Raw genomic sequence first — 15,719 nt, 5'->3', positions numbered from 1 at the left:
TGAAACAGAGTCCTTGTTATGTGTAATACTATAAAACTGTGATTCTGATGGGCAGATTATGCTGCAGTTTAGCTCTAATGCGTATGTTTGTGTTTCAATAAACTAAGTTAAGGATAGTTATAGTCATGAACAGTTCAGAGCTAAGTGGCCTGAGGATAAAAGGTACCAATTGTAAGTATCTGAAAGAGAGTTAAAATCAAATGTCCAATATATCAGATAACAAATATATCAGATAACTGTAACAATATGAGATAGCCAAGGGACAGCAAAAGAGATGAGAGATAACATAGTACATTAAGGACAACAATCATTTGTTATATGGCTTTTGGATTTATTTGTATTTGGTTATTTGAAATTGGATAGGGAAGGGGGGAAAACCAAGACGGGGGGGGAGGGATGGGGGTGGGAGGGAGGGTAATGGGACCAAGATATGTGAAAGGGTATCAGTGTATGTGAATTAATGCACCCTCTATCTGGCAAATATCATGTAACCCTTTTATTAATTACAATAAAAATACTAAAAAAATCAAATGTCCACAGACTCTTCCAGTTTTATAAAAGAGAAATAACAGTAAAATTATTTCATTCAATTTTGTGTGTGTATCCATATGACACACACAGTTTTGGAAATAAATCAGAATTTCCACCATTTCTTAATGAATACAAATGGTGGGTTGTTTTTGTTTTTGTTTTTGTTTTTGTTTTGCCAGACCTGGAGCTTGAACTCAGGGCCTGAGCACTGTCCTTGGATTTTCTCAAGGCTAAAGCTCTACCACTTGAGCCACAGCTGTTTTTCTATATATGTGGTGCCCAAGCCCAGGTCTCCGTGCATGCTAGGCAAGAACTCTACCAGTAGGCCAAACTCCCAGCCCTGCAAATAGTATTTTTGTCAACCTAGGTCTACTTGGGGATTATTAGCATACTCTGCTGATATTCTGTAGTGTTTTGTTTTAAAAATAATACCTCCAGAATGCAAGTCTCAGTGCCACATCCCATTAAGTACCTTGTCGCATCTTTTAGGAGACTTCAAGTGGATGAACTCTTGTTTGCTAGATTTAAATGAAACAAGTCCTCTAGTGTTGTTGATGACTTTGGGCCACATTTTTCCCGGCAGATTTCAAATGTATGGAAGCTCTAGGCATGGAGTCTGGAGAGATTGATTCTGACCAAATCATAGCTTCATCTCACTATAGCAACAACTGGTCTCCAGAGCGTTCCCGACTGAACTATCCTGAGAATGGGTGGACCCCCGGGGAAGACTCCTACAGAGAGTGGATACAGGTATGTCACGGAAGACTTGCCCTAGCTAGGGCTAAAGGATATGTGGATCATATATAAAGGCTGTCATATATAAATGGCTGTCAGTGCCATGCAAAATGCCAACAAATAGGCACCAAGTATAATCCTTGCAAGTGACCACTAAACCATTTCCTCACAGAAAAGGGAAGGCTCAGATAACTTCCTAAACCCCCTTTCTCAGATCCTTATACAGTAATTTGTAGATTAGTATCGGCACTGTTGACCAAGTTCAATCAATAATTTTTCATTTATTTAAATAAAATTCATGAATTGAAATTTTAAATTCTCACAAAGCATCATACAACTTTCTCCTTCAGTACTGCATTATTGTCAGTAGGGTTTAAATCATTGTGTGATTTGCTGAGTGTTCCATGTCCTGAATTCTCTGGGCTGGGTGCTGGTAGCTAACACCTGCAATCCTAGCTACTCAAGAGGCTGAGATTAGAGGATCTCAGTTTATAGCCAGTGTGGGTGGGAAAGTCTATGCAACTCTTATCTCTAATAAACTACTCAGAAGAAGTCAGAAGTGGTGCAGAGTGCTAGCCTTGAATGGCTCAGAGACAGTGTCCAGGTGCTGTGTTCAAGCCTTAGGACCAGGAAAAAAAAAAGGAAGAAAGAAAAAGAGAGGGCCAGGAGTTTGGCCTAGTGGTAGAGTATTCGTTGGTCATGCATGAAGACCTGGGTTCAATTCCTTGGTACCACATACATAGAAAAAAAAATCCAAAAGTGGTGCTGTGGCTCAAGTGATAGAATGCTAGCCGTGAGGAAAGTCCAAGGACAGTGCTCAGACTCTGAATTCAAGCCCCAGGACTGGCAAAACAAAAAGAGAGAAAGAAAGAGAAAGACAAAAGAAAAAAGTCATACCCACAAAGCAAAGTAAAATTTATTCTAGTATTCCCAAACACAGAAAAGGCATATAATATGTGAAATTTATGGAGAAAAATGGAAATTTTAGATTTGCTGAAAGACTATATGGCTTTAGCAAAGATTGGTTAACATTATGAAAACAAAAGTCAAACTTCCTCAAGATTTTAGATGAAGCTGAGATAACATGTAGTTTTTAGTAATGTATGGTGGGTAGCTCATGCCTAACTATTCAGGAGGCTGAGTTTTGAGGATCATAGTTCAAAGCCAGCCTGGACAGGAAAATCTGTGAGACTCTTCTCTCCAATAAACTATTCCAAAAAGAAGCCAGAAATGGTACTGTGGATCAACTGGTAGAGCACTTGCCTTGAACCAAAAGAAGCTTAGAGACAGTGGCCAGGCCCAGAGGTTAAAACCCCAGGACTGGCAAAAAAAAAAAATATATATATATATATGCTAGAGTCCAAGTAAAGATGAACTTACTTCCATGACAACTAAAAGATCTGATTTTTTTCCCTTCAGAAGCTATATATATTTTATACATAAGACTCCTACTTTGACATACTCTGATTTACTTGATGCAATTTATAAAACTTACCTTTAAGATGTACACAAAATTCTTGCTTTCATAAATCAATTTTCCTGTCTCTTTAAAGTATGAGAAAGGAAGGAAGGATTGGGCTGCATTTTTCAATCAGCTCCATGAAGCTCACACCAAAGAGGAAATTAAACTGAGGGCCTCAGCCTCTGCTAACGTGCACGCATATACATTAGGATATGTGCGTATTTCTGTCTTTGAAAGGAATGTTGCTTCTTCTCTCCTTGCTTTCCTGCCATAATGGTGGCTTCTATTTATCCCTCCTTGTCTCCTCAGCCCCTCCTTACCAGCATTCCCCAATCATTTGGTCCAGTATCCTTTTTTGACTGATATCTGTCTGTTCCCATCAAGGCCTTGTGTTCTCAAGGTTTTGACCTTAAGGTTTTGACTCGCTGTGAAATGAAATGTCTTTATTGGCGTATTTGGATTCAACATTGAACAAATCATACAAAAAGTTTTTGCTGAAAGATCCAAGTTTCCTTCTTGGGAGAGTAAGCAGAGAGTCTGTCTTATGTTTCTTGCCAGATATATAAAAATGACTAATTCCCAGAGAGATTTTCTAAGCAAAAAAAAATTCAAGATGATTTATCCCCTCCTTTCTACATCTATTGCTGTTTCAGTCATTTGAGCACAAATACCAGATTTTGTTTTACTTTGGAAAGGTCAATATTAGTTTAACATACACTTAAAGTGAAATAGCCTATTAGAGTAGACTGAACTCATGGTAACCTCCAAATGATAACACAGAGAAATGTGGAGAGGGTGAGAAAAGATGAGACTTTTATCTTGGGATTGCTAGATCCAGCCCTGAATGAATCCAGAAATGAAATGGCTTTGCCTCTGTCAAAATAACTCTTGGTGACTTGTTTTTTCACGATCACAGACCCACAAGCAGTTCAATATGATTGACAGATGTGCCTCCAGAGACAAGCTTACATTTTTTGCAGTGCTAAGCAGGTTTGCATGGTAATGTGGTCCTATTCTTGGGAAGTGGAGAAGTTCAATAATGGAGGCCCGGTGATCTTGTATGAGTTCTGAAACTGCAACTGCAGCAATTCTGTGCCAGGCGGTTCTATGTCTGTAGCAACATGGAAACAGAAATGGACTTTCAGAAAGCATTTGTCAGCAGGACAGAGTCTCACAGCGTTCTTTGGCATTAGGCGCCATTTGAGATTGCTGCAGAAGATAAAGCATCTCACTGTCATCCATAACTCTGTCTAGATAAGATGGTTAGTGAGGCTACCCAAACTCCCAGAGCTGAGATGTCTAACTTGCTCAAGCTACGCTGTGATGGGTGATAGGGGCAACTGGGGTTTTAGGTCACATATCTTCTTACACACACACACACACACACACACACACACACACACACACACACACACACAGTCATCTTCTGAAATACTGCTATCCCCAAGGCAGATGGAGAAAGCGAATTGAGGCAGTCAAGCCAGCTCTTAAGATTTCAGAGTACTTAAGACCACATTTTGCTACCAAAATCCCTCACCAGCCACACTCAACCCAAAAGACATCAGAAAGGCAAACACCCATAGATATATTGACTATTTGGTGAAGCGTAGAAATGCAAGATGCCTTTTGTAGACCATTTCCCACTTACTGAATGCTGATTGGATAGCTTGACCCCATGCCACCCACATGGCACATTCCGTAATCCTCACCTCAAGACTGGGAAGGCATAACTCCATTTTAAAAATGAAAAAACTGAGGGCCGGGAGTTTGGCCTACTGGTAAAGTGCTTGCCTAGCATACACAAAGACCAGGGTTCAATTCCTCAGTACCACAGACATAGAAATAGCCAAATAGCCAGAAATGATGCTGTGGCTCAAGTGGTTGAGCTCTAGCCTTGAGAAAGCCCAAGGACCACTCCCAGGCCCTGAGTTCAAGGCCTAGGGCTGGAAAGAGAGAGAGAGAGAGAGAGAGAGAGAGAGAGAGAGAGAGAGAGAGAGAGAGAGAGAGAGAGAGAGAGAGAGGAGAGGGGGGGGAAGAGAGAGGAAGAGGAGGAGGAAAAGAGAAGAGAAGAAAAGAGAAGAGAAGAGAGGAGAGGAGAAGAGAAGAGAAACTTCGTTAACTACATGAATTCACAATAAACTGACCTGACCTGGCTTGAAAACAGAGCTTGCTAGACTCCTACACCTTCTTGCTCAATTTCCTATGTTAGTCTTTTTCCTCCATTACATGTTCAAGTTTACCTGTGGACTTTAGCCAGCTCCCTTACACTTCCTTGTGCCCTGAAGCCCCATACAGAGATGGCTCTGGAGCGGAGTGTTTCCAAGCCTATGTCTTTGCTCTGGAGTCCCCGTGAAAGGTGACTCACAAAAGCTGGGCCGCTGGTTCACCTTGAGGAGAAATTACCTCTCCCCCGACCCCACCTTGGAGTTCAGTGGGCTTATTTATATGCTTGTTGTGTCTGTGTACATGGCGGGAGCTGTTATCATTCAGCGATCACCTAATTATGAATAATTTCAGGTATTTCCAGCTTTCCTGAAGCTCTTTGGAAGTGGTTGGCTGGTTGTTTTCATTGGATAGATGTTTTATGAATTAACCAACAAGTGCAGCGTAATTTAACCGAGGACAAGAAGCACACACCTAATCACATAAGCATTAACACATTTCTATTTTTATGCACATAAGTATGCAGATGATATTTATTTCTTTTTCAGCTTTTTCCCCATTTTGCATAGAGGATGTCCCACAAAATACGTTGCTGTAGCAACAACAAAGGACAAATACTTGCATATGTTTGAATTAATACAACAACATGGGAAACTGACTTTCCTTCAAGACAGGAACTGTCTTTAGTTCCCATTGTTTTCTCTAGGAAATAACTGAGTGACATTACAAATAACAATGCATCATTAGCTGTGGATATGAACGTCCAGATTGGTGCTTCCTGTGAGATCTGCCGTCTGCCAGGAAGCTTAAAAACAAGTCAAGGAGCCATTTTATAGTAAGAAGGGACATGAAGGGAAATCCCAGCTTGAAGGTTTGCACACAGCCACATCCTGCTCATCAGGATACTTCATCTCTTGAGAGCCTACAAACTCTTCATTGTCAATGGACAGCCTTAACTCACTGTGCATTTGCTCATTTTTTTTCTACAGTATTCCATTCGTTATTCTGTGCCCTCACAGTACTATTAATTTTATCTCTTTGCTTCTTTGTTCCTACTTAAACAATCAAGGATTCAGAAGAAAGACTCAGTGTATCCATGGTGCAATAAAAATTCTTTTCAAGCACATCATTAAACTCATACTATTAAACTCACTAAATGTCCTTTCCTATAAATGATAGTGTGGCCATGACTGCTTTCAAGTTCTAACAGCCTATTATGATATTTGAATCTCTGAGAAATACAGGCTCAGATCTTCCCTTTCTTCTCAACAGAATTCTTAGCATACTGTATCTGCGCAAGAGACTTGTGTCACATCCCAAATGTAACCATTCACACACAAGGCAGATTTTAATTTGTTAATTATTCCAATGTTTTATTAATGATAGTGTTCACACACTGTAAACAGATTTATCCTTTCAGCCTTAATTAAAGCTCCTGGGAGTGCTTTCCTCAAAACAACTGTGACTTTTCCCTGATTAAAATGCCAGGAGACAAAGAAGAAGAAGAAGAAGAAGAAGAAGAAGAAGAAGAGGGAAAAAAGGCAAGATACACAGTGACTAGGTAGGAAATGAACTTGGTTGATCTGGAAAACTACAAAATGACACTAGGGACTAATTGATTGCCACAACCTCCAGGCATTTTAGAAATGGAATTACTGACAAACCAACTCTAGCCAGAACTCTGCTCTTCTCCAGATTTGAAGACATTATCTTAAAATGTAAAGGAAAAGTCATACTAGTTTAATGTTGCCTCTACCTGTTCCAGAGGGGAGAATGAGAACGAACAATTGCCTCCTGAACCACATACTTCCTCTTTGTAAATCAAGCCAATTATGGATTAAACTTAAAGTAGGAAACTTCAGAAAGGCGGTCTATGATAGAGATATCAGCAAGCCTTGAAGAAAAATGTGTTTTTCACCATGGCATCTTCTAGTACAGATGTTCTTTCTGAGGACTGAGGAGTCAGAAGGTTATAGAAAGGGGGAGAGGCTAGAGTGAATATTCTGAGAAAGCTTCTCTCTATGTCCTTCTTCGATTTAATTTAGTCATTTCTCAGAAATGCTGAAATTTTCCACACCTTTCTCCCTGAAGGAACCTTGAAAGCAGACACTAGTAGTAACAAACAAACTTGGTGCTATATTTAGGAGGTTAGGTCACACACACACACACACACACACACACACACACACACACACACACAATTCCCTCTCTTGAGGCAATAGTATCAAAAACTAAGTATTCCCCTCATAGATGCAACATGTGAAACTGCACACATCCAAGGAGAATTTAGGGGAGCTTAGGGTTTGTAAATTTGATCGTAACAATACAATCTTATGTTGCTACAGCACCTTTGTAAAGTACGTTTAGCCGGTTGCCGGTGGCTCATCTCTAATCTGAGCCACTCAGCAGGCTGAGATCTGAGGATCACAGTTTGAAGCGAGGCAGGAAGAAAATGCTTGAGACTCTCATCTATATTTGTCAGTTCTAAGGCTTGAACTCAGGGGCTGGGCACTGTCCCAGAGTTTCTTTTGTTCAAAGCCAGTGCTGTAATACTCGAGCCACACGATTCTCCAGTACTAAATACCAAAAAGCCAGAAGTATAAGTGTGGCTCAAGTGATAGAGTACCATCTTTGAGCAAAAAAAAAGCTAAGGGACCAAGTCCAGGCCCTGCATTTAGCCCTTGTACTACCACAGAAATAACAAATAAATGAAAATAAAAACCACTTTGCACACACACACACACACACACACACACACACTTTTAGCTTTAGAAAATGAGACAAGTAGACTAGAAACTCTTATCTGCATATTGAAGAGATAAGACATGTTTGACATTTGAGGCCTGGAGATACAGAAATACATCACCCGAGACTGACTTTGGAGAAAGAGCCAGCATGGTGACAGGAACTTCCTTCCTCATGCTTGTAAAGAGGTAACGAGCCCTGAAGGAGAGACAAGTCAAGATAGCTGGCACAACCCCATGATGAGTAGATCTGACAGGTGTGTGGCCACCAGGGCCTGGCCTCTGCTCGTGTGGGCTGTCCTACTTGGATTTTCCACCTTCTAATCTTGTGAGTGAATGTGCTCATCCCAACTATTCAGATCAAAGCAAGGTCTCCTTTATTTAGTCTCAGTCCCCAATGCCAGTGTCTTCCTGTGACCCAGCAGGCCTGTCCACTCGTCTGCCCAATCCCAGCACTCAGCCATAGCCCTGTGCGCCTACCAGCAACTTCTGTAGTGGCTGTCACAGGGAAAAACCCAAACTGTCAGTTGCAACTCTTTGAGTTTGGAGACCACATGTAGTTTTTCTTAATTAAAAAAAAAAAAGGAGGGGTGGGGGAGGCTGGCGAGTTTGGCCTAGTGCTTGGCTAGCATGCATGAAGACCTGGGTTTGATTCCTTGGTACCATATACATAGAAAAAAATAGCCAGAAGTGGTGATGTGGCGCAAGTGGTAGAGCTCTAGTCCTTGAGAAAGCCCAAGGACAATGCTCAGGCCCTGAGTTCAAGCCCTAGGACTGGCAAAAAAAGGAAAAAAAAAAAGACCTGATTTTGAGCACTAGACTAATAAGCACAGGTTCAACTGGACCTCCTTGAAGCCCCAAATGGAGAGAAATAACTGAAAAATCATGGGAAATATTTCCAGTAATAATATTATTACATTTTTAAAATCATTTTTTCAGGTGGGAAAACAGAATGCTTGCTTATTTGTACTAGAGGAATTTCTGCCCGGAATCCTTTGCTTTTAATCCTTAGAGTATCCCACAATTGAAAGTTGAAACTGAAGCAATTTATCTTAAAACTATAGACTGCCATTTATTTTAACAAGTTTGGTAGTATATACTTTCTAGCATGAATGTACCTAGTAAGGAACAGGTTATTGCCTATGAATTCATTTTCAATTTTTCCCAAAATTGCCAGTTTCTGATGGGTTTACAGTCTGTAATGCTATATTCAAAATCACTTCCATCTGCTAAATTGACTAATCCAGACTGTATATAGAGCTGGGTTATTCTGATTGTAAACACTCTGTGTTTATAAACCAGACACTTTAGGGGGTGCATTAACTCATTCAGATCATTAGTAAATTGCTGAAATTACAATGATACTTTATAAATGTGTAACTAGAGAACTGACAAAAATAGCTCACTGGATTACCCAAATGTGGAATGATGCATGTAAAAGATAGTGTTGGCAATTTTAAGGAAAATACAGCTGTTCCTTTAAACATGTATTTCCAGGTGTGTTCTGGGTGTGTTGCAACTAATACTAATATTCATCCGCAAAGCACATAATTTGCTTTTAAAAGTTCTCAAGGCATCAGATACAGTGGCACACGCCTCTCCCAGCCCTCAGAAGGCTGAGGCAGGAATATTACTAATCGGAGGCCAGTCAGCCTCATTTCTTTAGTTATCCTCAATTCTGCCCTGACTTCTACTTCCTCCAGGAGGTAAATGCCCTGCATCTGACCTCTGTGCATGTCACAAGTCTCTTCTTTAGGAGCTTTCACCCTAGGATATAGATGTTCCTACACTATCCATTACAAGGGTGCTTCTCCTCATGTCATCTTAGGAACCTTAGCTTTTTGCTTTATGGAAAATTATTTGAACGAAGTATAGAAAGTACTCAGGAACATGGCCTAGTGATAGAGTGCTTGCTTAGCTTGCTCATATCCCTGAGTTCGAGTCCTCGGTACCACATACACAGAAAAAGCCAGAAGTGGTGCTGTGCCTCAAGTGGTAGAGCACAAGTCTTGAGAGTGTTCAAAAACAGTGCCCAGGCCCCGAGTTCAAGCTCCAAGACTGTCAATAAAAGTATAGTAAACAAAACAAATTCCGACTATTAATGAGGTTTGTGTGTGTGTATGTATGTATGTTATGATTTTTGTTAGAGGGTATAATGTGGGGTAAATAGAAGAACATAAGATATATTCATTCATTCATTCATTCATTTAGTTTATAAACAAGATCTAGATCTGTAACCTCGGTTAGCCTCCACCTTGAAGTTCTCCTGCCTTGGCCTTCTGATGTAATGCTCAGATCTCGGCCTCCTGAGTAACTAGGATTACAGGCATGAGCCACCAGCACATAGCTATCCCAGCATTTTTTTTTTACCAATTATTTATTAGAAATTACTAAACTGATTTTAACCATTTTAGTCAAGTAGATCACTTCATTCAGTGTTAAATACCTGTCAAATTATTTTACTCATTGGTATTTCATGTCAAGATATCTTTAACATATTGAAGAAGTTGTAAGTATTTAGATAGCTTTGGACCTTATCTGTGTAGCTTAAGCATTACATTTTGTTCTTTGGGTTTCTTATTAGCCCATACCAGTGTCTACTAGGGAGTAACATTCTTACTTGTAGTCTTAACTTCAAGACTAGAAGTTGGAGCATATAACATTTTATCTATACCCTCTTGGTTTGAATAGCAATTAGTCGTAGAACCTAGACTTGAGACCTGATATTGTTGTTCTCACTTAGCTCTTAATAAAATTGGAAACGTGAGTGTGAGTACTGGTGGCACCCACCTGTTATCCTAAAATTAAGCTGCTGAGTTCTTAGTGTTGAGGAACCAAGTCAGCAATGCAGACAAATTCATGAGACTCTTCTTTCTAAGTTACTAGTTGAAGTGGAGATATGGTTCAAGTGGTAGAGTGCTGACCTTGAGTGAAAAAGCTACGAGGTAAGAATGTAAGGCCATAAGTTCAAGCCCCAGTACACACACACACACACACACACACACACACACACACACACACAGGGTGGATATATGTCCCTTGTGAGGGTAGTTTTCTAAAGGTCAGGAAGTGGATATAAATCCCAGCTGGCCCCTACTAACTTGCTGGTTGGTAGATAATGTGTATTAACTCAAGCTATCCATGTAGAAGCTCCAACTTCAATGAATGATTGTGGAGTCTGTTTGGATGCACACATTAGGTCCCAGAACTAAAGATATCTGAAGATATTTATGTTTGTACATATGACATCCACCGAGGCTGAGGGCATAGGAGAGCTGGAGACTCATCCCCCATTGAAAGCCACTGTAGCAGTCCTATTCTAAAACTGGATGTGATCTTTCATATGAAGAAGTAATTCCATTGCTTAGTTGTTTATGTGCTGCTTTTCAGCCACTCGCATCTATTATTTGAACAGAAGGCTACTTCTTTTGTTTTCCAAAAATACTGATGCATTTATTTACCTTATGCAGGAAAAAAATCATAAATCTCCTTGCTTATTTATCTTAAGCCTCACTATTTTTAGCTTTGAAAAGTGATCTGTTTTGAACTAAATAAATACAGATGTTATTTTAGACATCTGCACAATTGGTCTCAAAATGCACAGAAATAATAATGGGATTAAGAAAGAGAACAGAAGAATAAAATCACAGGTTTTCATTAACAAGATCTAGGCAAAACAGCACTGAAATTAACTCCTTCACACCTGGACATCTGTGGCACTGACCTTTGCTTACCTAATTTTAGATTTTAGTGGCATGTAAATCAAAGGTTTATTATTGTTGTTGTTATTTTAAAGTTGAAATGTACTCAAAATTATGAAAAGGAAGTTGAAATGCCGTTAACTTTTCATGAGAAAATAATAGCAAATTTTCATTTCTGTGACCTGAAAGAATGACACAGTAAATGCTAGAAAATACCAGGAATTTTCATATCTATGAACCACTAAGAAAGCTGATGATTTCACATCTGTTTTGGGGGGAAAAGCTGTTCCTCTCTGTGGTATTTAAGTTTTAAAGAACGTCTGTTATTATACAATTGGGAAACCCTCAGGGAATAAAACGTTAATGAAATCCATAATGTGTAGATTTTATGATCGCAGTTTTAAGAAATTCCTTTAGTGGGGTTTGTTGATTTCTGTCCCAGTGGTAATAATTCTGCCTTTTACAGAGTTTTGTGTTCACGTTTAGGAGCAATGGCTACATTTACGTGACATGTAATGTAACACACTCACTCCGAAGCTTTAAATAACTTTGATATTGTAGTGTGAAACCCAATAGCAAAATAAAGACGTATATACTTCAGAAAGGGGAAAACTCATTGTTTGGAACTTCTAGTATATTTACAGTGAATTTTGCAATATGAGAGAAAGAGGGGTGCACTTTGAAAATTCCAGCACTCAATGTGGATTGGGAATTTCAGGCCCTCATTTATTTTTCATTTAATGCACCACTTGGAAATTTTGATCCACATCAAAATAGTTCAGAATGTCAACCTGAAATGAAGCAGACACACAAGGGAGTCTGTGTGTGTGCGCGCACACACACACACACACACACACACACACACAATTTCTCTCCTTTCTTCCTTTATCCTCCTACCCTCTCTCAGCCATCTAATCTCATTCAATTCTAGGTTCAAATAAAGAGAGGAAAGTAGATTAAATTTTAAACTGCTCTATAAATCCCAATAGTAATAAAATGCATTATGCTTTTATATTCCCAACTATTGAATAGAGTAAGCATTTGAGACTAATTGCACATGTTATGACTCAGAATAATCACATATGCACTTGTCCAAGTGACTTGTGCATCCTTTTCTCGGCTCCCTTTCCCTTAAGGGGTTAAAATGCATTTATAACAGTCTTCTAATTGCTTTTCTTAAGAAAAACAATGCCTTAATTCCAGCAATGTTTTCTTTTCCTTCCAATTCTAATGCTTTAAACCTATAACTACATTTATGGACTTAGAAAAAAAATAAATAAGCTCTTTTCTCTGAGCAAGCCTGAGAAAGCTATCAGTATACTTCTTCAGGGGGTGGGTGATTGGATAAGACAGCTTCCTGGGTCCTTTCAAGCAGTAAGGAGTACGTGATTCTATTAAAAATAAATGTGCCTATTAGCTGGCCCTGAGCTTACTCGAACAAAATATAAGTATATAGAGCATGGCTGGAATTCATTTGAAATACTATTGATAATCATGTGAGGAAGTATACAGTAAGATTTTCCATTAAGAAAGCTTTTCTCCCCCACTTCTATCAAATAATTGTTTGGGTTGGCTCCACCGTGAAGCTTATCTGAGAATTTCCCATCGAAACTTCACTAACAGGGTACAGTTTCTGGGACTCTTTTGTGCTAACCTGTAGGGAAGTATAGTCTACCAGGCCAGAGACTGTTCATCTTTCATGTCTTTCCAATCTTTGAAGGAAAATGTGTAAGGCAGGGGCATACGCACCGTGACAAACTGTTCACCTGAAAGTCTTGCGGGTATCTAGTCTTTTTTCCCCACCTTCCTTACAAATATCATGTTCAATTCTGAGTATTTTATAAGCCACAAAGCTCCCCTAGAATAGTGATGTAAATGAGTGGTAGCACCGGTATCTGGCTGTTTGAAGAAAGCCATCACAGCTGCTTTCTAGATCAGGGCTAACACTAATATCAGCCCATCCTATCTTAGAAGTCTAAGGTGGAGACCTGTATTGGAGCCTAAGCCTGCAGAAGCAAGGGTTTTGTCAGAGCCTACAAATAAGAAAATGAATAAGAAAATGAAATCCAATCTCCAATGGAAAAGATTCCTGATAATGAAAAGAAATCAGAACATCATATGAAATGTTTTGTTTGGTTTAATATTTTGGGAGGCACACGGAGCTTATGAGAAAAAATAATAACATTTAAAGTTCCCATTCTATATTTTAATGACCGTGTGTCATGTCTAACTCTATTCAGCTTTAAAACATTTTTCAAAAAAGTTTCAAATCAGGCTCCTGTAGCTCAAGCCTGTAATCCTAGTGTTCAGAAGCCAGAAGGGGTGCTGTGGCTCACGTGGTAGAACTTTAGCCTTGAGGAAAGTCCAAGGACAGTGCTTAGGCCCTGTGCTCAAGCCCCAGGACTGGAAAAAAAAAAAGCTGGAGGTAGAGCTGTAGTTAGTGGAAGAGTGCTAGTCTTGAGTACAAAAGTTCAGGGACAGTACCCAGGCCTTACACACACACACACACACACACGCACACACACACACATACACACACCAGACATCAGTAGTAATTACTACCCATCAGTAGTAATTCTACTTCTCAATCAGCAACATCTCATACACACACACTTATCATTTCTACCACTTGTTTAACAGAGTGCATGTGTTTATAAGGATGGCATTATTTGTTTTGAAAACTATCATCAAGCTGAAAGAATTATTTTATTTAAAACCATTTATCACGTTAGAAAATTAGTCAGTGCTTTTGTGCACTTAATATGATATTTCCTCTCAACTTCATCAGCAGTAACAAGATGGATTTTGCTTACTGAGACAAATATGGAAAGCATCTTCCATGACTGTATGAACAGCTCCTGTATCTTCCAGGTAGTAGAAAAAGGGAATAGAGGTAGAAACAGCTAGCTTGGGCTCTACTTGGGTATGTGGGACTCTAGCTTTGGACTTCTGTAACACAATAACCCAGTTCCCTTTGCAGGGGATGCTATTGTTTTCCAGAAGAGTTTTTGTTGTTGTTGTTGTTGTTGTTTTTTGCCAGTCCTGGGCTTAAGCTCAGGGCCTGAGCACTGTCCTTGGATTTTTCTCAAAGCTAGATCTCTACCACTTGAGCCTTCGCACCACTTCTGGCTTTTTCTAAGTATGTGGTACCAAGGAATCGAAGCCGGGTCTTCGTCCATGCTAGGCAAGCACTCTACCACTAGGCCAAACTCCCAGCCCCTTTCCAGAAGAGTTTACATGAACATTTGCTTATCCACTTATCTTTCTTAAAGTTCTAACATTAAAGTATCTATGTGTCTCATATAATATCCATCTCAATTAAGATATTTGATATTTTCCAGCAGATTAAGAATCAGCTCACCTCATTTCTTTGTAAATGGTGCCAGTTTAAAACCATGCAAAGTGGTATGCTTTAATCATTTGATCTGTATCAGAAAGCACTTATCACACTGCTGTATGATTAGTTCCTCACTGTTGGGAAAACCAACAATGTTGGGTGGAAAGAATGAATGTTACCTCGTCACTTCCTTCTCCTACCCGCCTGAGCATATCATACAACAGTGTGGCCACCAAGTATCAGACTAAAATGGACATGTCCAACCATGTAAATAGAAAATGGCTCTAGTGGAGGCAGGTGTGATGGGCCATGCCTGTCACATCAGCAATTGGGTTGAAATAAGAGGATCAAGAGTTCTAAGCCAGCCTGGGCTATGTAGCAAGAGCCTGTTTCAACAAACAATGACAATAAAAATAGCATGGTTTCATAGTTCTAGCAGGTAATAACGTGCATTTTGTTAAGGACTTCCTTCGAGCAGTTAGCAGAGGAAGAGCAGAATGGAATTTCAGTGACATCTGTGTTTGTGCTCTTGTGACTTGGAAATCGTACAGGCACGTTTCTCCTATTGTATGACTCACACCACAATGCATGAAATTAGCTAAATGAATTGGTTTTCAGAACATGAAAACAATTTGCAGGCCTGTCCACTGATTTCATTTGATCAGCATAGGAAGCACAAGAAGATACCATCTTCAACTCATTTTTCTGGGTAGGGAAGGAACTATACAGCTAGCTCACCATGAAATAGTCCACCCTTGTAGGCTGTCATTCCATAACTCCATCCATAGAGAGTTCAGCTGCTTATCTTTCTTCTACCAGAGGCTGGTCCTTGCTCACTTCAGAATGAGTTCATCAGTTGTGAATTCTGATTTAAGTGATTTTCTTAGTGAATCTTTGAAAACACATTTCCTCCCACTAAGGCTTTCTTTATCCCCTTCATAAATGAGTCTCAAGAAAAGAACCAAGAAAACAGCGGACCAGATATTAAATCATAAAATTCAGTCCATCTGTTCTCAAGAAAGATTCCATCAGAGACTAACTATTCA

The 15,719-nt window shown here is 39.6% G+C and overlaps 1 protein-coding gene across 6 annotated transcripts in view; it reads left to right on the top strand.

Moving 5' to 3' along the window:
• Nrp1 (neuropilin 1) overlaps positions 1-15,719 on the top strand; it is a 148,569-nt gene that overhangs the window by 76,107 nt on the left and 56,743 nt on the right. For all 6 annotated transcript variants that reach the window (XM_090319115.1, XM_090319114.1, XM_090319113.1 and 3 more), the window contains one exon: positions 1,115-1,281. In XM_090319115.1, the coding sequence (XP_090175241.1) occupies positions 1,115-1,281 (167 nt within the window). The remainder of the gene's footprint in view (positions 1-1,114; positions 1,282-15,719) is intronic.

Source organism: Megascapheus bottae, chromosome 26, assembly GCF_031878675.1.
Source record: "Megascapheus bottae isolate mThoBot1 chromosome 26, mThoBot2.hap1, whole genome shotgun sequence".
In the NCBI taxonomy this organism is placed as follows: Eukaryota; Metazoa; Chordata; class Mammalia; order Rodentia; family Geomyidae; genus Megascapheus; species Megascapheus bottae.
Note: the sequence above shows the minus strand (reverse complement) of the source record. Positions and strands in the feature narration are given on the sequence as shown.